Source organism: Nannobrachium achirus (genome assembly GCF_963921795.1).
Source record: "Nannobrachium achirus genome assembly, chromosome: 13".
In the NCBI taxonomy this organism is placed as follows: Eukaryota; Metazoa; Chordata; class Actinopteri; order Myctophiformes; family Myctophidae; genus Nannobrachium; species Nannobrachium achirus.
The window spans coordinates 16040196-16062698 of record NC_137833.1 but is presented as its reverse complement, the minus strand read 5'-3'; the positions used below and the strand labels follow the sequence as shown (position 1 = coordinate 16062698).

General features: G+C 42.6%; 1 protein-coding gene across 1 annotated transcript in view; it reads left to right on the top strand.

The window, feature by feature from the left end:
* Positions 1 to 22503, top strand: part of thada (THADA armadillo repeat containing) — a 195239-nt gene that overhangs the window by 110896 nt on the left and 61840 nt on the right. Inside the window, exon 29 of the mRNA XM_080741000.1 lies at positions 2429 to 2600. Coding sequence (XP_080597126.1) covers positions 2429 to 2600 — 172 coding nt within the window. The remainder of the gene's footprint in view (positions 1 to 2428; positions 2601 to 22503) is intronic.

The following is a 22503-nucleotide window of genomic DNA, read 5'->3' as shown; positions in this document are numbered from 1 at the left end:
ACTTTGTTTTTTTTTACAACAAGGGTTCATATTTTAGATTCTAATTAGAGAAAAGAAAAGATGAGTGTCTTTCTATAGTTTTAGCTATTTTAATGACTTTGATTTCAGTGGTTGGGGGCATGCATATAAGTGACTAAATATCTATTTTTTTAGACACAATAAGCCGGCGATTTCTTTATTACTATTTACAGTAACACTACTAGCCCCCATAAGTCACATCTGCCCATGAAGGATTGTGGTGCATCTTGGGAATGGGCTTATTGTGTCCAAAAATACATATTTAGCCACTTGCATGCATGCCCGCAACCACTGAAATCAAAGTAATTAAAATCGCTAAAATGATAGAAAGCAGTAAATGAAAACATTTTAACACTCATCTTTTCTTTTCTCGAATTATAATCTAAAATATGAACCCTTGTTGTGAAAAAAAAAACAAAGTTGTCCTTTAACTTGAGGGGCACACAAATTGAACCAAATGGTCGATTGGCCTTGAGGACTGAGGCTTTTACTGTGCACTCCATGCTACTTTAGTTACTTTCCATCATCTATGTTTCAGTCTGACTATGATTTGGACCATGGTGCCATAGCTGGGTTATTTGGTTTACCCTTTGATATTTAACTATATATCGTGATACAATGAGGGAGCTGTATAAAAAATCCTGATGAATTGTTAATACAGAGATTCATTGCAGAATTCATTTAAACCTGCATTTTTGTCTAAATCAGTATTTCTAAGTCTAAAAGGAACCCAGAGAGTCCCTGGACCCCACATTGATGACTGCTGGTCTAAATGTTCTGTTACTCCTTTTTCTTTTAGTCTTTGTTACCTTTTAGGTGGTAAACCAACATGAAAAAGAATCGTGATAAGATTGTGTATCGTGATACAGCTTGGGAAAATATCGTGATATTGTATTTTTCCATATCGCCCACCCCTATTCTCTGGTCACCAGGCATCTATTGACCTAATTTCATTCAAGTCTTGGTCATGTCCCACCCTGGCAGTGTTATGACACCAGAGAAGGAAGGGCTATCAGCTTGTAAACATGTCTAATTTTAGCCCCGGCTCAGGGTGACTGGCCACATTCCCCGTCACCAACGCATACTGTAAATGACTCTGTGGGGATTTGTGTGCGTTTGATCTTTGTGGGTGAAATCAAAATGGGATCTGCTAATTACTGGATAGGTAAATGGTGATTTGAATATGTAATGTTGACATACATCTGTTTAGGCTGTGGGATTGTAGAGCCACTCATTACCGTTGTTTGCCCTGCATTGGCGCTCGCGCACATGCGTGTGTGTGTGTCCGCGCATGAGTAACCTTTTATGTAATATAAACATAAAAATTGTCCCACTCTCCTCATCATCAAACTGGCTTCTCCCTGTCAGCTCTGTGTGTCCTCAAAGGACGGCCCAAAAATGTCAGACGGCAAAAGAATTTGTCCACGAAATGGAAATTTTATGGTGACAGGAATATAATTATGATGATGAAAACCACAAGTTGTTAACAGACCGATGACTCACTCTGCTGACTTCATTAAGGCTCGCTTAGCATAACAGAAAAGCCAAGACCATAGAAGTGTATAACAGTATTATCAAACAGACAAAATACCCATGCAAATGTGACCTGCATGTGCCCATGTTTGCATTTTAGTTTCATTTATTTTTATGCCTTTATTTAGCATAGTAGGTTGACAGGAAATGGGTAGAGAGAGATGGGTAGTGACTCGTATGAAGGCTGCCGGGGTCGGGACTCGAACCCACAACGCTTTCAGGCCACATTGAGCCTGGCTGCACCGGCAGACCGCTATGCCAGTGGTCCGGGCCCCACGCTTGACATTTTTACTTTGATCACAGCAATGTTGTTTTTGACAGCACATTTTGATTTAGTTTTAGTCATAGTCTTTTGAATAAATTATCATTTAATTTTAGTCATAATTTAGTCACCTGAAAAGCTTTAGTTTTAGTCTAATTTTAGTCGACTAAATATCATACGTTTTTAGGCGACTAAATCTACAGTTGATTTTGTCAACTAAAATGTGTTTTGGCGGACCTTGATGGCATCGTAATGACTGATTTTACACTTGGTTGCGTGCGGAAAATAGCAGATCTACAAGCTCACAACGCATCGCGCTGCGACATGTTGTGAGCTTGTAGATCGGCTATTTTCAACACGCAACATCTGAGAGCAACCAAACATAAAATGACTCTTCTCCACTAGTCCCTCCCCAACGTTTTAGTCAAGTTTTTATTTTGTTGACGAAATTGTCAATATATTTAGTCTTAGTTTTAGTCATCACAGCTTAGTTTTTATTTCGTTTTTGTCAGTGAAAAAAACGCAGTCGACAAACATTTTTCGTCATAGTTTTAGTCGACAAAATCAACACTGGATCACAGTCTTACAAACCTCTTGTGTGTTTGTGCGTTCCAGGTGCGGTCGGTCCGCAGTGTACCGGACCAGGCAGATGGCGGCTCGCGCGCTGGTTCCGTTTGTGCTTGTCACCCAGGTCCCCTCCACTGTTCACACCTTACTGCAAGACCTGCCCGTGGACCCCTACGGACCCCAGACCCAGCACAACCACATCCACGGGACTCTGCTGCAGGTGGGCCGTGCCACACACTGAGCATGACTACACAACATACACATCATCATCTCACCACTGCACTTCTAGGTTTACCCCTCCTCACACGTTAAGTATACAGTAGGCTCCCAGGCAACCAAAATGTATATACAATCGTACTGTACACACACACACACACACACACACACACACACACACACACACACACACATCGCCACCGCCGGGCAGAAACCTCGTATCTCCAAGTTTCAACTTTGTACGTTTTTTCACCAAGTAAAGCCTCAAGTAAAGCTTCATCATACAAGGCCCGTCGCACAAAACTAGTGAAAACAGCAGATCTACAAGCACACGAGGCGTTGTGTGCTTGTAGATTGGCTGTTTTCACTAGTTTAGTTCGTTTTTTAAATGATAAATACAAAACGAACGCTTTTGGACATACAAGATTTTCGCCCGACAACGACGATATACAAACATGCAGCGCTCTTTCATACTTGGTACTACGGACGGATGCAGTTGTCAAAACACATGTATGTGTGTTTTCAGCCAGATCGTAGATAGGGAGGGTTCTTGTCTCAACACGCACGCACGTGCACACACATCAACATCCACCTCCACACGCAGCCTGTCCAGACAAAGCCGTTATCGGCACACATGTGACAGCGCAGGATAAACACGCACGGTTGGCTCTGTCAACACGCTCTGTCAAACACAACCAAAAACAGTCTCCCTTTTGACATCAACACACACTCAAAGAGACAAGAAGGATCGGATTGGGCTCCTGGGGGCCCCTTCTTTTCATTTGAACGTTTTGGTGGGTGCAACTTTGTTACACTTTAGTTGTAGTCAGGGAGGTGTGTGTAGTCGGGGAGGTGTGTGTGTGTGTGTGTGTGTGTGTGCGACTGTGCGTGTGTGTGTGTGTGAGAGTGTGGGCAGGGGCGTCACAGGGGGGGGGGAGTGGGACTGAGTTACTAGGGCCCAAGGTTGGAGGGGCCTTCATTATTTTATACTTTAGCTATTGAAAAACAGCAGATATACAAGCTCGCAGCACGGCACCGAGTGCCGCGCTGCGAGCTTGTAGTTCTGCTATTTTTGAAAAGTCGTGGAAATGTGTGTAAATCTTTGAATATATGTAATTTTTTAAGTGAACATTTGTAACTCAAAATTTGCTTCTGGGAGGTCCCTAAAACTAAATATTTTGAGATGGGAAACATAGTTTTTTTTTTTTTTTTTTTAACCTTAGAAGGATTTGACACAATTTTTCACGATTTTTCAAAGATAGCAGATCTCTACAAGCTTGCAGCGTGGCACCGTGCTGTGAGCTTGTATATCTGCTTTTCTTCAAAATTATGCGTAATAATGTGTTCGCAGTCAATGAATCCTTGTACCCAGGGCCCAGAATGTGGCGCGACACCCCTGTGTGTGTGTGTGGGGGGTGGGGGGGGGGGGGGGGGGTTAGCACAAAGAATGGAAAAGCCAGCCGGTTTATTCAGGATCTTATGCCTCTCTATCCCTTGATGGAGCACTTATGGTTTGATAGCGGTCTGGGCGAACAGGGAGGTCTTCTGTGGGAGAGGAGGAGAGGAGAGGAGATAGCTGGGCTCTCAAAGGCTCAGGAGGTAAAGGAGGATTCCTGTGTGTGCCTTGCTCTCATGGCTGCCATGTGTGGAGCATCCATCCCACACATGTCTCTCCTCCTCGCGCCTCTGGTTCTGGCTGTCTCCGTTCATCTATGGCTGTCTTTTCTTCACCCCAATATATTATCCTTCCCTCTATCTTTTGTGTCCGTCTCTCCCTCTCCTCCTACCCATTTAGGCCTAGAAACTATTGAAAAATAGCAGATATACAAGCTCACAGCGCGGCACCGAGTGCCGCGCTGCGAGCTTGTAGATCTGCTATTTTTTGAAAAAGTCGTGAAAATGTGTGCAAATCTTTGAATATTATGTATTTTTAAAGCGAACATTTGTAACTCAAAGTTTACTTCTGGGTGGTCCCTGGAACTAAATAGTTTGAGATGGGGGTCCGTGGCCAAATAAATATCAGTTTGGGGGTCCTTCACATGAAAAAGTTTGAGAACCACTGACATAGTAGTCTCTCAAGAACAGACTAACTGAGCTCCAGTTAAGTGAAAAGAACCTTTTCTTTGACGATGGCTGGCCAGATTGCTGACATAGAAACATAGGGTTTTCAAAAAATCTAAAAGCTACGTAAATGTACTAGATCCTGATATATGAAGTGAATAGAGAATCGTTTTGAATCGAGAATTGTTTTTAAATCGGAAAATAATCGTTTCTGAATTCGAATCGTTTGGATTTTAAAGAATCAAAGAAAAAAAAAAACGTGAATCGTGACCCCAAGAATCGATTCTGAATCGAATCGTGGGATACCCAAAGATTCGCAGCCCTAGTTGTGAGCTTGGAGGTCCGCTAGTTTCGGTACTTACCACACTTAACACATCTGGTGCCAACCCCGAGTTTCCCGAGTTTGTATTGATACCAACGCTGTGCCAACCCCGAGTTTCCCGAGTTTGGGCCGTTTTTGAAAAAAATAAAATAAAAAATTCAAAAAAAATTTTCCAAATTTTTTTTTGGGACCTCCAGAAATGTATTAGGCATGATCGCGATCGCGAAATTGCATGTTTAACCCCCATACCAACCCATTCTTTCAGACATGGCAGCCATGTTTGTTTACATCTGAAGAAAACATAATGGCCCATAAAACATGAATGCCTGAACGGATTTCCAAGCGGATTTTTTTGTTTGAAAGCTGTGAACAGCATCTACACACGTGGTGCATCATCTAGGCATGGGCGTGCACTTTTTACACAATTGCACAATTACATGGAAGTCTATGGTAACCATGGCAACGCGAGACATTGAAGAGAAAAAATCATTGCAACATAAGTGTTAAGCATAAAAAAGGCAATACTGGAGATGTGGCGTACTCACGGCATGGATTTCTACATTGAGGGCAATTCTTTCAGCATAAGATGCTGCATTCATGGTCTGGAGAGGGCACTTTTTACAGACGGATTATAGGGCAGGGGCTCAAGCCCCCTTTGATGTATATGTGTGCACGTACCTGTTCCATTCTCTCCTCTCCCCAGTCCCCATGGCCTGTTCTCTCATCTCGTCTCCCTCCTCCTCGTCTGGCTTTATTTTCCTTTCTCTCCACTCTCCCACGTTTTTAATCCTCCGTTTCTATCATTCTGTTGTCCTCCCCTGAGCAAAGTGAGAGCAGAGCGTTGCTGAATGTAGGAAACACTGTGTTTATATTTCTCATATACACGCGTGTGGCCCTTTTTTGGGGGGGCTGATTGATTTGAGCAGGGAAACAGAGGGAAGTTATTGAGGACAGAAGATGCTGCATGATAAATATCCAGTCTTAAATTTGAAGCCGCAGCCCAGAACTTATTTCAGTGAATAAAACATTATCTTGGGGTTGGCAAAAGGGCCTTTCTGTGTGGAGTTTGCATGTTCTCCCCGTGTCTCCTAGGGTAGATATATGCTTTAATCTAGGTTTCTTCTATACTGCCTCCCCCTGGCCAGCCGGGGCTCCCCAGGCATGGCAGAGGGAGAGCAGAAACAGGTTAGGCAATTGGCACTGGGTGAAACAATGGGTTACAAAAATCATGGGATAAAAATGATAAAAAATACAATAAAAAAGAATATGGAGAAAAGAGGTTTCTGCCCGACTGCAACGACAAGTGGTTGAAGATGGTCTTTCTTACGTAGAGAAATGTAGACCCTGGTGTCGGGTAGGGCATTCACCAAATATTCGAATATTTCGAATATCAAAGTCACTATTCAACGTTGTTCACCGAAGTCGAATATTCACTTTTTTTTTTTATTGTTTTCTTTTAAAAAATATATAGTTTATAAAGCTTGGCTAGATAGGAAGTCATAAGAATGAGTTGTCAATGCCCCTGGTGAATGAATTTGTTAATGCTCTATAATACCAGGGCTTCTCAAACCTTTTTAGGCCGTGACCCCCAAAATGAACATATTTGAACTGGGGACCCCCACCCTGACAAGCACTTGGAATTGTAGGTATTACATTTAATGCGACTCGGTTCCACAGATACATTATTGTGAAAATAGCAGATCTACATGCTCAGAACGCCTCTTGCTTACTTAACTCATACAGTGCCAGGCGACTTTTAGAGCAACTTTCTCACTATGGGCTTCCCTGCCAAGCGACTTTGGGCGACTTTTACTAATTTTTATTTATTTTTTTAAATCTTTTTGGACCCCATTAAATCTAGTAAACATGATTTCAATCGCGATTTTGCATGTTCCACCCCCATACAACCCCATCTTTATACAGGGCAGCCATCTTTGTTTACATAACATGTAAAACATAATGGCTATTATCTCAAGAATGCCTGAACGGATTTCCAATCTTTTTTTTTTGTTTGAAAGCTGTGAACAGCCTGCACAAACATGGTACATGATCTGTGCATGGGTGTGCATGATCTGTGCACTACAAATTACATGGAAGTCTATGGAGAGGGCTGGCACTAATGCCACTCGAGGGCATTTTTAATTGGCAGTAAGTGTTAATATTTGACAGTTTGGCCAGTCCTGTCGAATATTCGACTATTCGAATACTTTGAGGTCGAATAATTTGAATACTAAAAATCACTATTCGTGAATGCCCTAGTGTTGGGTAGGACGACGATTGATATGTAGTATCCCTGCCTGGAACTCATAAGCCCAACATTTCGGCAATCTAAACATGCGCCTGCCATTTTACGTTTCCTGTTCCCATTTCTAGATCTCCAGTGGAAATTATGTAAACATCATTTTTACCCTCTTTACTTCTATAATGAAGTTAAGTCCTCTAAAGTACCGGTATCTCATTTGAATAAATCTTTGATCTGCCAAAACTGTCAAAACTGTGTGTGTGTGTGTGTGTGTGTGTTAGGGATGGGACGATACACGATATTATCGGTTATCGTGATAAAAAACACTCACGATAATCGCATTGTGGAGATTTAATTTATCGTGATATCGTCCTCCATCATGCACTGGGATCAATTCAACTTTTATTTGCCGAGCTGCATATCCACTTAAACGCTCTATAATTGGTAAAAGGTACTTACAATATAGGCTACGTACTTGATACAGTCTTTTTTTCACTCTCTATCAAATGTCTTTGCCCAAAAAATAGCCGGTCTACAAGCTCACAACACGTCGCAACGTGACGCGTTGTGAGCTTGTAGATCTGCAATTTTTTGGCCCCAGGATAATGGATTTTGATTATTGTTGCGACGCGTTGTGAGCTTGTAGATCTGCTATTTTTTGGCCAATGTTTGGCCCCAGGATAATGGATTTTGATTATCGTGATAATATCATAAATCGCGATTTCTTTTGTCACAATAATTGTGATATGACATTTTCACATCGTGTGTGTGTGTGTGTGTGTGTGTGTGTGTGTGTGTGTGTGTGTGTGTGTGTGTGTGTGTGTGTGTGTGTGTGTGTGTGTGTGTGTGTGTGTGTGTGTGTGTGTGTGTGTGTGTGTGTGTGTGTGTGTGTCTGTGTGTGTGTGTGTGTGTGTGTGTGTGTGTGTGTGTGTGTGTGTGCGCGCGCTTCTGTGCGTGTGTGTGTGCGTGTGTTTCATACTGATCAGCCTGTTGACGCTTCCATGATGAGGACAGTGTGTTTAGCCGAGAGGCATGGCTAATGTATGTTAATGTCCTCCGTCCAGTGTGTGTGTGTGTGTGTGTGTAACAGGTAACAGATGTCTTTGCTCTGTGGAGAAATGGCTTCCTCTGTTATTCCCAGAGAACAACAGAGAAGTGGGCTAAGTGTAGAGCTGGGAGTCATCATAGCTACCGAGGCAGAGTGATACCATTCTGCCACACACACACACACACACACACACACACACACACACACACACACACACACACACCACGCGCGCACGCACACACACACAGACAGACACACACACAGACAGGGGGCTGCACATTTGTTTTGCTCTTTCCTTGGTAAAACTCATGGGCCATTGGCGCTCTAATCATCTCGGTGGTGACATGCTTTCTTCGTGATGATTTTCCATTATGAATAAAAAGACCAAAGCACAGAAATACAGGAGATGTGGCCTTCATGTTGCCAAGTCCCGTAGACTTTTGAATATAATTTGTGGCTTTTATTGACTGCTGATTGATTTTTGTCTCATTGTTTGTTTTTATCTTTTTAATCTTTTACATGAAGGCCATGTTTTTTGTTTGTTTTTGCATGACCTATTTTTATATATATTTTTTGTATGACCCTTTTACTGATTTCTTTAGCAAACAATGTTATTTTTTTTAAATCTTTTTAATATTAACAAAATGATCTTATATTCAGTTGAGTACTTCATAACTCCAATTGATCGGTTGGGTTGTTCTTGAAATATGCAAAGGACAGATATACTCACAGCACTCTCGGTGCAAGTCAACGCATTGTGAGCTTGTAGATCTGCTGTTTTCACATTGTCAAAGTACACAGCAGTCCTCGGGGCCAATGAGCTGTGTGCATCAACCGACTCTCAGCCTTGGACCATCACGTTTGAGAACAACACCCCCCCCCCCCCCCCCCCCCAATCACACTGCATGGGAGCAAACACAGCTCCGGCAGAAGCCTGAAACACTGTTGACACAACCCGAACCGGGCCTAACAAGCCCACCTGACGGACCGGCACTAACCTGACCCGACTTGGGACTCCTCTCGACACGCGCCAACGGCCCCGCCAACCCGCCCAACAATGCATGGTGCGGGCCAAAAGAATGAGAACCCGGTCTTGTGGTGTTTTTTGAGGGCCTAATTCGATGGAAGTAATCCTCTGCGTATTTCCCCAACAGAGGCTAAACGGGGCCAGGGGAGAGCAGTGGACTTGCCTGCCCTGTACAGAGTAAAATCCTCAGTTTTAATTGAACTCAGAGAGCCCTCGGAGCTCAATTAACGATGGAGAGAAGGGGGTGCGGATAATTAACTTTTTCGCCGCCGTTGACGGTGAGGATTGTCATTGAAAGGGTTAATACCATGGCGCCGTTGACGGTGAGGACTGTGAATCTTACTGTATATACAGTAAAGATATTATTACTTACTTAATGTCGCTCCGGTCCCGCTCGCATCGGTAATGTCGGCGATTTGTTTACAACGCACGTTGGGCGTGCACGCGAAGTGAAGCTCCTCAATGTTAAGTCAATGGCGAGGCCCATAAAGAAACTTCATTTAAACAAAATAGCCATTTTGAGACATTTTGCAGCAGATCTAAATGTAAACAAGGCAAAAGGCAGGGCGCAGCCATCTTCATCTTCTTGTCGCACACTGTCATGTGACTAGATGACGTAATCGTTGCCGTCAAGTGATAATCCAAAAAAACAAAAACAACCCCCTTCCGGCCCTTCAAAATAATAGCGGCGGCCGACGGAGGAAACGACGTGGCGCCGAGGCACCAAGCAACCTTCAGATTAAGAGGCAGCAGATGTGTTAAGAGAAAGGGGCAAAGAAAGATTCCACTCTGAGAATGTAGGAAAAAGTAACCATAAGGGTTTCAACTTTCAATTGAGTACCTGAGACGAAAAACTGTCTTAAGTCCATATTTTAACATTTTGAATATAGATATTTATTTGATTTACCAGAGTGTAAACCACAAACTAGAAGTTTTTAATCTGTTACATTCTTTATGCACTCCCCCCTCATTTTGTTCCAACAGTTTGTGGAACAACAGTATAAGTCCGTACAAGCAATATTCAGCAAAGGGAGCAGATAACATTAAAACAGACAATTGAACAAAATGAGGGGTGAGTGCATTGACAATTTAACAAATTCAAAATGACTAGTTTGTGGTTTACAGTCTGGTAAATCAAAAAATATATATATTCAAAAAAATTGGACTTGGACTATTCTCCTGTCTTTTTTGCCCTCTCTCTCCTTTACTTCTTTCCTCCCTCTCTCTCTCTCTCTCTCTCTCTCTCTCTCTCTCTCTCTCTCTCCTTTCTTTCTGCGATGTTGGGCTTGTTTTTCTATCTCACTCCAGTAATCCCTTCTCGTTTATCTGCATCTAGGAGAGACAGCCGCTGGCCGCCGCGTCCACGTCCATGGACGCGTCCACGGACGCGTCCATGGACGCAGCCGCGAAAAAAACGGCCGTGGACGCAAGGTCGCGTCCGCGGACGCAAACGGCCGGCCGGCCCGGCTGTGGACGCGGCCGTGGACGTGGACGCGGCCGTGGACGCAGACGGCCGGGGACGCGGCCGTGGACGCGGCCGTGGACGCAAACGGCCGGCCGTGGACGCGTCCATGGACGAGGCCGCGAAAAAAAGGCTGCAAAAAAAAAAAAAAGGTGTCTATTGTATGTATTTTTTGATGGAGAATTCAAATATGACCTTCTTTTTTGCATAGGACAACTCTAACCTGCATCAATTGGTATTTTATAATTGCCAATTGTACCCTATCCATCTAAAAAAACAAATTGGATGTCTATTGTATGTATTTTTTGATGGAGAATTCAAATATTACCTTCTTTTTGGGATAGGACAACTCTAACCTGCATCAATTGGTATTTTATAATTGCCAATTGTACCCTATCCATCTCAAAAACAAATTGGATGTCTATTGTATGTATTTTTTGATGGGGAATTCAAATGTTACCTTCTTTTTTAGATAGGACAACTCTAACCTGCATCAAGTGGTGCATCAACCTACTATCTATCTATCTATCTATCTATCTATCTATCTATCTATCTATCTATCTATCTATCTATCTATCTATCTATCTATCTATCTATCTATACTTCACCTTTAGTCCAGAAGAGAGTTCAGCCTCAGGAACTTGCACACATGGAACTGTGTCATGACTGTGTCATGGAGCTAAAACAGAGCTATGTTAAATACTCACAATGACTCTGATGGACCAATCAGGGTGGTGGTGGGGGGAGGGATCAACAATAGACAGAAACTGGATAATGCTTTGTTAACTGTCCCACCTAAGTCCCTGCTAGTCTGAACAAACATCACCTTCCCTCTCATAACACTACTACTACTACTACTAGTACTACTACTACTACTACTACATTTATATAAAGCTGCTCTTGCATTTGAATTCAAGTCTGACACAAGTTAAGGTTAACTTAGGTAGTAGTTCATTTTGCTGGCTTTTAGGGACTGTGTGAGTGTGTAGGCCCACAAATTATTATAATTGTCATTAAGTGACTCAAAGGGAGACATCTAATTGGTGTTTATTATTCTAATATGAACTGTGGGAAGATTATATATTTTTTTATTTTGCACTTAAAGTGTTGTGATATTATTCCTGAAGGAAGAGGGGTATTTTCACAGTCCAGGCTTTGAACCTAAATGCTGTTTACATTTTCTATAAATATTTATTTATATATAAAACTCAGTTATGTGGAGTTATTGTGTGCCTTTTCTTGTAGCTAAAGAGTCCATTTGTTCACTAGACATTAAGCCAAGGTTACTATTTTGAGTTGAAGCTAGGTGTTTTATTACTTTGTGGTTTAACATTATTTAATAGGCAAATTCATTGTTATGGTTACTTTAGAAGACTGCTTTTGCATTCATGAGTTAAAAAGAGAGCCAAGCTAATTCAAAGAGTTAAGTTAAAGGAACACAAAACATGGCCAACATACTCTTATCTTTCACAGAACAGACAATTATCATTTATTTTATCTATTTGAGACTATGTAGCTGCTCTTGGGGAAATAGAGCATTAATTTGGGGTGATATATTTATCAGCCTATTCAATTGATAATGACCAATGGGTGCCAGTTTCTAAGTAGTTAAGCATATTAACACAACAATATAAGTGGCCTAGACATGGATATTGCCCACTCAACTCTACAGAAATGTCCACCACATCACACAGTATAAAAACTTGGTTCTCCCCATATAAAGGCATGTAGGTAACAGTAACATGATATTATGTCATGAATGATAAAAGTAATGTTCAAACACTTTGATGTGTGTGAGTTACTTAAATGCTGATCAATGTGTGAATCTGGCTCTTATCATGTGGGTGTTTTCTCTCCCTGTGTTGAAAATGTGATAGATCTTTACACATCTGACCCATAACATTATTAGCAATTCACATGATGAACAGGTGGAACCCAAAGACCATCAAGATCTCTGTAAGTCACAGACTGAGTAAGTCTCCAGATAAACTCACACACATCATTCTAGCCTAGATGTGATTCTACATTTGTGCTGTTTACATTTTTGTCTCATAAATTATTATACTTGAACCTTGAACCAAACTAACCTGACATGATTTAACATAGGTGAATCCACTAAGCCTACTAGGTTTTATACTGTGTGATGTGGTGGACATTTCTGTAGATTACGAGTTGAGTGGGCAATATCCATGTCTAGGCCACATATATTGTTATGGTAATATGCTACTACTTAGAAACTGGCACCAATTGGTCATTATCAATTGAATAGGCTGATAAATATATCACCCCAAATTAATGCTCTATTTCCCCTAGAGCAGCTACATAGTCTCAAATAGATAAAATAAATGATAATTGTCTGTTCTGTGAAAGATAAGAGTATGTTGTAACTGTCTGTCCAATGGCAGCTGTGAGTTAGGCCATGTTTTGTGTTCCTTTAACTTAACTCTTTGAATTAGCTTGGCTCTCTTTTTAACTCATGAATGCAAAAGCAGTCTTCTAAAGTAACCATAACAATGAATTTGCCTATTAAATAATGTTAAACCCCAAAGTAATAAAACACCTAGCTTCAACTCAAAATAGTAACCTTGGCTTAATGTCTAGTGAACAAATGGACTCTTTAGCTACAAGAAAAGGGACACAATAACTCCACACAACTGAGTTTTATATATAAATAAATATTTATAGAAAATGTAAACCGCATTTAGGTTCAAAGCCTGGACTGTGAAAATACCCCTCTTCCTTCAGGAATAATATCACAACACTTTAAGTGCAAAATAAAAAAATATATAATCTTCCCACAGTTCATATTAGAATAATAAACACCAATTAGATGTCTCCCTTTGAGTCACTTAATGACAATTATAATAATTTGTGGGCCTACACACTCACACAGTCCCTAAAAGCCAGCAAAATGAACTACTACCTAAGTTAACCTTAACTTGTGTCAGACTTGAATTCAAATGCAAGAGCAGCTTTATATAAATGTAGTAGTAGTAGTAGTACTAGTAGTAGTAGTAGTAGTGTTATGAGAGGGAAGGTGATGTTTGTTCAGACTAGCAGGGACTTAGGTGGGACAGTTAACAAAGCATTATCCAGTTTCTGTCTATTGTTGATCCCTCCCCCCACCACCACCCTGATTGGTCCATCAGAGTCATTGTGAGTATTTAACATAGCTCTGTTTTAGCTCCATGACACAGTCATGACACAGTTCCATGTGTGCAAGTTCCTGAGGCTGAACTCTCTTCTGGACTAAAGGTGAAGTATAAATAGATAGATAGATAGATAGATAGATAGTAGGTTGATGCACCAATTGATGCAGGTTAGAGTTGTCCTATCTAAAAAAGAAGGTAACATTTGAATTCCCCATCAAAAAATACATACAATAGACATCCAATTTGTTTTTGAGATGGATAGGGTACAATTGGCAATTATAAAATACCAATTGATGCAGGTTAGAGTTGTCCTATCCCAAAAAGAAGGTACTATTTGAATTCTCCATCAAAAAATACATAAAATAGATATCCAATTAGTTTTTTAGATGGATAGGGTACAATTGGCAATTATAAAATACCAATTGATGCAGGTTAGAGTTGTCCTATGCAAAAAAGAAGGTAATATTTGAATTCTCCATTAAAAAATACATACAATAGACATCCAATTAGTTTTTTAGATGGATAGGGTACAATTGGCAATTATAAAATACCAATTGATGCAGGTTAGAGTTGTCCAATGCAAAAAAGAAGGTCATATTTGAATTCTCCATCAAAAAATACATACAATAGACACCTTTTTTTTTTTTTTTTTTTTCCTTTTTTTCGCGGCCTCGTCCATGGACGCGTCCACGGCCGGCCGTTTGGACGCGTCCACGGTCCGCCGTTTGCGTCCACGGCCGTCTGCGTCCACGGCCGCATCCACGGCCGGGCCGGCCGGTCGTTTGCGTCCGCGGACGCGACCTTGCGTCCACGGCCGTTTTTTTCGCGGCTGCGTCCATGGACGTGGACGCGGCGGCCAGTGGCTCTTGCTCGCATCTAGTGCCCCGGCCAGCGATTTGACTCCCAGCACTCTCCCATCTGAACAGAGGAATGTGTGGGCCTGACTCTCCGAGGCAGGCTGGTTATGAGATGAGATAACGTAGGCTTTATTAATCCCAGAGGGAACGTCAGGTGTCTGACTACCGCAAAGGATTCATGGCTCGCAAACCTGGCAGCGTAACTTTCAGTGTAATCCCTCATGTACCGTGTTGTTTGCTAAAACCTGGTGATGGGAACGCCGGACTATTGGGAGGGTGTGTGGATCTCAAACCTTAGCAGGAGAAACACCATTTTAAATTAACCTTCTGGACTGGATTATCTGCTGTAAGGCTATATCTTAATATGTGATAGGTTGGATTACTTTATACTTCTTCAAAGAACAAACCCACAAAAAGTCTTCAATCTCAGACTTGAAGCAGGCTATTGCGATATCCAGTAGGCTACAGTAGCATGCCAATGTTAATTTCAGTTGGTTAGCACCTTACAGAAAGTCATGATTCGTCATGATTCTATTATGCAAGCCTGGGGTGGGAGCCATTAAATGTACGTAGGTTAGGGGTTTTTAAACTTTTTTGACTCAGGGCACCCCTGTAAGTAACTTTTTCATCCACGGCACCCCTGAATTACACTGTTCATTTTTAGAATCTTATGTCCTATTGGAGAAATATCTGTTTCCATCAGAACTCACTGAAAACAACGTTATACTTGACGTTTAACCACTTGAACCCCAGCATGCCTATCACAACGCGTCACGTTGTGACTCGTTGTGATAGGCATGCTGAGCTTGTAGATCTGCTATTTTTGGTGAAGAGAGTTGCCGTAGATGATCACCCGGGCATTTGTCGTTGTCTGATGTTATCCAACCGAGGGGAATGATAAAAGCCCGCCGATTATTATTGTTTACATATGGTAGCCAGTCGGTGCAGACTTATCACCCTCTTACCCGGGGCAAATAATGGTTGAGCATATATTGTAATATCTAATATTTCATATCTAACCGTACGGTCACCCGAGCATGCTAGCATTGTACAGTATGTTTGCTGGCTATGTGCAAGTTTTACATTTAGTCATTTTACACTGATAACAGGGATTTAATGAATGTCACATGTCTTCACACACGGACACACACACTAGTTATGCTCCTTGTAGGGCCAATATAAATATCTCCCCCTCAGGAAATAATGGGAATAACAAACAATTCCTTAGAGTGCAGTTCAGCTTAAGCGTTTTATGAAAAATTACAAATACGGCAAATGTCTTTCATGTCAGTGGGAATGGCTTCTGGCAGACTGGAGCGCGAGCGTATCTGTGTGTTTAGTGTCTCGTCGCTGTTTTAATGGGCATTTCTTCAGTAGGCTATACTTCCACAGTTAGACACGCTGGTTATGTGTGAATACCAAATTATGTGTTTCTGAGTGAAAGCTTTTATTTTATTGACTCGTTTCTTTTTTCGTCGTGCACTTACAGTAGTACACGTGCGCTTTAGTTTTTGTGCTTCCTCTTGGTGTGTATGTGGACTTGCGCGTGTGCACGCACACATACATACACGTCTACGTCCTCACATTTGCGCTTTGCTTCGTGTGTGTGTGTGTGTGTGTGGCATGCTTGCACTTTACACGGATGTGTCTGTATACGTGCACAAGCGTGTACCGTACGTGTGTGTGTGTGTGTGTGAGTGCGTGCGTGCTGCAACGTGTGGTCAGCGTGTGGTTGCGGCAGTGGGAGGAGGCAGGGCAGCCTGATAACAGAGTCTACAGGGCCCTCATATGCACCACCACTATTTTTACCAGGCCCCAAAAAGGGAGCGACACTCGTTACGGCGCGCACACAACACAGGCAGTTAAACGCCTCAGCGGACGACGAGACGTACAAATAGCTTTTGATTTGTTTTGTATTTAGCACTGCCTTCGCCGACAGTGGTGTAAAGTAACTATTAGTACGTTTACTTAGGTACAGTACTTGAGTACAATTTTGAGATATTTGTACTTTACTTGAGTATTTCTACTCACACATCTCGGATCCAAATATTGTTCTTTTACTCCGATTATTTGAAAACTTTAGTTACTTTTTAGATTTGTATTATTATCACAAAACATGCATTAACCACTTCAGCCCTATATAGATTTCGGCCATTTGAAAATAGACGATCTACAAGCTCTCAGTGCGTCACGATGCGACCCATTGTGATCTTGTAGATGTGCTATTTTCAAAGAAATGTTTTATACATTTGAAAACTTGAAATTAGACATTCTGCATAATGAATACCTTTACTTTTGGAACTTTAACTCATACAGTGCCTATCCCGAACTAGTTCGGGATAATTTGGGCCGTATTAACGTCCTGAGTGCCTATCCCGAACTAGTTCGGGATATAATTTTTTTTTTTTTTTTTGTAAAAAAAAAAAATAACATTTTTTTTTTAAGTTACTTTTTTTTTGAACCCAGTGCTTAATTTGTGCCGGATCAAGCCGGATCTTGTTCCGGTACCTCACTTTTTCTGACCGGCACCTATTTCATTGGATCCGCCACCTATTTGATTTTGAATCAAGGATCCGGGACCTTCCCTGTCAATAAAAATCTATAAATAAACTGTTTTTTTAATCTATGTTCTCTCTGTTTTATGTTGTTCTGGTGTGACCCTTGTTTGATTATTTTTTAAATATTTGTATGCGTTTTAATCTGAAAAACAAAAGAGGGGTTTGACAGACATCAATCACGTGATGACACAGGTTCACGCAACTAGTTGTTTTGTTTCCGCCTCGGTCGCACGCTGCACTGCACACTGCACTGGGAGTTTACCATGGAGTTTACCTGGCAACAAAACAATACGCAAGCAAGCGGCTGCTAAAATGTCAAAGCGACAAACTAAACTTTAACGTTCTTCAAACCAGTCGGTCAGCCAGACCCCAAACAGGCCAAAGTTATTTCGGCAGATAGCGACAGGCCGACAGCACAGCAGCAGCGGGGCTCTGTGCTGTAAACAGCGGCACAGATGAGGAGGAGGAGGGGGCAGCCACTGGCATGATGACACCCGATGACCAGCACGGGGAACGAGAGGAGGAGGATGAGGAGGATAATTCAGAGAGTGAGGACGAAGGAGGTGGTGAGGAGGACAGGACAGCAGCGACAGGTGAAAGGGGGCTCCTTACTGCAGGGGGGATTTGGACCGAGGCTCAGTTCAATGCCATAAAAGGCTTTTAAGCACACGTTAACTTGCATTTATCTTGTGCAGTGTTATTGATTTAGAGCCATGAGTAAATGCTGTGAATGAGTGTAAAAATGTCCCATCGCTGCGTGGGTATGATTAGCGTGAGTCGTGACATTGCTTGCTCTGTTGCTCAGGGACAGCGCTGTTTTGTGTGTGTGTGTGTGTGTGTGTGTGTGTGTGTGTGTGTGTGTGTGTGTGTGTGCTCTGATGGACAGTGAATGGACAGAGAAGTGAGAGAACTTGACAGTTGACACCCAGTTTAGGCTTGCTTTTTTTAAATAAAACTTCCAGTCCTAATTATAGGCTATGTCCCCTCCATTGAAGGGAAACTACATTTAATGAAGACTGGAGGACAGGAGAGCCAGTGAGAGTACTGTGAGACAGGAGGGGAGACCTTTGTGACGATGAAGAACTCATAGAACTGATTGCAACATCTCTGGAAAAAGATGTCATGTGTCTGAATTTGCAAGCATATAAAGAGGATTCAGTTAGTCATGGACAAAACACACGTGAACAAGAAAAGGAAATGCATCCTTGTTACACAGGACAATTAATCAGACTGAATCTGAATCTGCTTTTGTTGGACTGGACATTAGTGATATTACTGTTGTACACTGATATTTTGGTTAGCAACAGTGAGTTTGGCTTTGGCACTTTGGCTGTGTGAGCAGTGTTCTTACAAATACATTTTCACTTTACTATTTTGATACACCACACCTCTGTTGAAACAGATAAGATAATTATTCTATTGCACTGTGTGCAGTAGTGCTGTTTATATATGGTCATCTATGTTTTCGTCCTTCCAAATAGAGACTTTTTTGGCTTCTGTGATGCTTTATTGTTGACAGTGATATATACTGTATATATATATATATATATAGTTAATGTGTTAATGAAAATGTACACCGGGTGTGCGTGCGTGCGTGCATGCACGCGTGTGCGCACGTGCGTGCATGTGCGCGTGTTCACGCGAAACCTAGGATCCCCCACCTTTTCATTGACAAATTAAGCACTGTTTGAACCCCACTATATTCTGTTTACACGGCCCGCGAGAGCGTCGCGCCGCCGATATTTACCATCCACTCCAATGCAATCCAGGATCTTTAGAGCTCATTTTCTCTGTTCCAAGCATATCCATGAGGTGTGCAAGGTTTAATCATGGCTAAATCGCCGAAAATAGGTCTTCTAAAATGCTTAGTAGCCAATAGCTAACTTCAAGCTAACTTCATCCTGTTCCTGTAAATGAACAGAGGAAAGTGTTCTGGTGCATCATGGCTGCGCAGGGCTTGTGCATGTAACAGTGTATCTTTATGATGAATTCTTTGGCCACTGGGCGCCCTCTAGTGGTGAAAGCTGGCACTGATAGGGTTAAGTACATTTTGATGCCAATACTTTTGTACTTTTACTCAAGTACATTTTTAATTCCTTCTACTTTTTTCCACCACCTGCTTTATTTTCAGGGGGGAAAATAAAAGTTACTTTTAAATATAAATCCATGAATGTCTTTTTGTCTATCTGCGCTGGTTATTATGTTGTTAAATTACAGTAAAATAACTACAAATGCAACATCTATCTATTAATGCGAGAAATCTCTGTGAGTATGTGCCCCGCGTATCTCGAGAACCGTTCGTCCCATCGGCTTCAGATTCAGCACGCACGTTCCCCACCGCTGCGCGGAGTGCAATGCCAGGCCTCGGCCCGACCCGACGTGACGCGCGGTTTTCCCGAACCGGCGCGAAACGTTCGGAATCTCTGTATGCAGAGCTGATTGTTGACATTAGGCTGTTTCTGAGGAAACCGGCGCAAGCGCTGACTCATTGTGACATCACATCATAAAAGGCTCTGACATCACGTACGCCACATGAGTCAACAGAAAATGCCATGGTTACGTATTGAATGTCATCAGTATGACGTGTTCTGATGTTCATATATGGGCATAAATAGACACAGGCAAACATGGTCAAAATGGCTCTTATGACAACAATCAGTATGACGTGTTCTGATGTTCATATGGGCATAAATGGACACAGGCAAACATGGTCAAAATGGCTCTTATGACAACAGGTATAATGGGGTTTGCATTAAAGGGTAGGGCATTCACAGATCTCCATATGTGGGCATAAAATGGATGCCCGTATGCGGAGCTGATGTCTGACATCAGAGTTTTCCGGAACCGGTACTGTGTCTGCAGAGATCTCCATATATGGGCATAAGTGGACAAAGGCAAACAGATGGTCAAAACGGGTCCTATGACAACAGGTATAATGGGGTTTGCATTAAAGGGTGGGGCATTCATTCCCTATTTCAAATTCGGCACGTGCGTTCCCTGCCGCAGCAGGTAGTGCAGTGTCCGGCCTCGACCCGCCCTGATACGCGATTTTCTGGAACCGGCACAAAAGTTTCGGATTCTGATGTCTGACATCAGGGTTCTCCGGAACCGGCACTCTGTCTGCATAGATGTCCATATATGGGCATAAAATGGATGCAGACAGACGGATACAGATATCTCCATATATGGGCATAAATGGACACAGGCAAACAGATGGTCAAAGATCTCCATATATGGGCATAAAATAGACGCAGGCAAACAGATGGTCAAAACGGGTCCTATGACAACAGGTATAAAGGGGTTTGCATTAAAGGGGGAACCGGCACTGTGTCTGCAACACAGTCGGAGGCACAGACAGATACAGAGATCTCCATAATGGGCATAAAGGGACACAGACAAACAGATACAGAGATCTCCATATATGGGAATAAAATGGATGCAGACAGACAGATACAGATATCTCCATATATGATGGACAAAACTTGTTTTTTTCAGACATTGAGAAAATAGCCGATCTACATGCTCACAACGCCTCGCGCTGGCGTTGTGAGCATGTAGATCTTCTATTTTCACAATAGAACCGTGTTATACAAAATGTAATGCCTCTTTTCCATGAGGACTCCCATCTTTGCCATACCCTAGCTTTTGCTGAACTGACGCTACTTGTTGATAGCCTTCAAAGCTTCCCTGTGTCACTATTAGTGCTGGACGCTTATAGGTGGTGGGAAGAGTACTCACATTTCTTTACATAAGTAAAAGTATCAATACTTACTCTGTTACAAGTCTGGTAATCAAGGCCAAGGACCCCTTAGTTTATGTTTATGTTTATTAAAGGATCCCCATTAGAGACTCACAAATGAGCCTCTAGTCTTCCTGGGGTCCTGAATATACAGTAGTAGTTGAGAGAGAGATGAAGCAGGGACCCCCCACAACCTTATCATGGATTCCATATAGTTTCATTATTTGACAGCATGATCATCAGTGTATTTTGGATTCATGTCAGTTTGTGTTTTCAGATATTTAACCACTTGAACCGTCAATACTTAATAAACTTGACCTTTCACTGTACTTAGTCTGCTCTTTTCCCCCTCCAAAACTCTTTGCCAAAAATAGCGATCTACAAGCTCACAACACCTCGCGCTGCGAGGCGTTGTGAGCTTGTAGTTCTGCTATTTTCGGCTACGGTCCTCAGAATATGGACGCTAGGGTTCAAGTGGTTAATTAATATTAAAAAGGAGAAAGAAGTCACACAAAGATTTGGAGGACCCCCTGTAGTAACTCTGAGGATGTCCTAAGGGTCCCGGACCCCCTGTTGAAGGCCCCTGCTGTAAAGGAAGAATATCCCAACATCCCCCCTGGCCACAGCTGTCCAGATTGATTCAGGTTAACACAAGGCAGATTCAAATCATGAAGACATCATGACATCTGCACTGACTGGTTGGGATACGGTCATGGAAACTAGTGAATCTCATGGCACAGTCATGGAAAAGCCATAGAGTGTGATTTGGTGAGAGTGCATAGTTGGGAGCCCTGTCTCCGTGCTGGGGATCTCATCTTCTCCCATTCATTTGAGCGCAGTCCCATCCTGGCCATCTCCTCCCACATGGGGTGTAGCTCCGCACTCTCTCTCTCTCTGTCTCTGGAAGTAGGAGGAAACAGGGAGGCAGCGTCTTTCTATAAATATTCTGGTCCTCTCCCTGACGGACTGGATCGAGCCGGCTGAGCCTGCCCAGGCTGGGACTTCCCAGCCCGGCACTGCTTGAAGGGAAGGTGGGGGGTAGGGCAGGGATGGAGAGAAGGGAAGCAGCGAGCGAGAAAGCGGGACACAGGGGTGTGGATGCTGTTTGTGTGAGCCTAGTGGGTGTTGCCTGGGCGTGGAGGCTGCAGGAGAAAGAGAAAGGGGGTAGGCCAGGACTCGGTGGCCAGGGTTGGTGCTACGTGGTCGGGCTGGTTTTTCCCCACGTTGCCTTCCCTGTACGGTGTAATGAATGGCTTCCTCCTGGCCTGTGGCCGTGGTCCCGGCTTAAAGAGTATACTTACCCAGGCCCAGAATACACACCCCAGCCAGCCAGCCAGCCAGCCTGTGTCCTGGCCTCTGAACATACTCAGTCCACCTGCTACAGACAGACAGACAGCAGCTCAGTAACATTTTGTCCCAGTGATGCGTCTGGCCCAAAC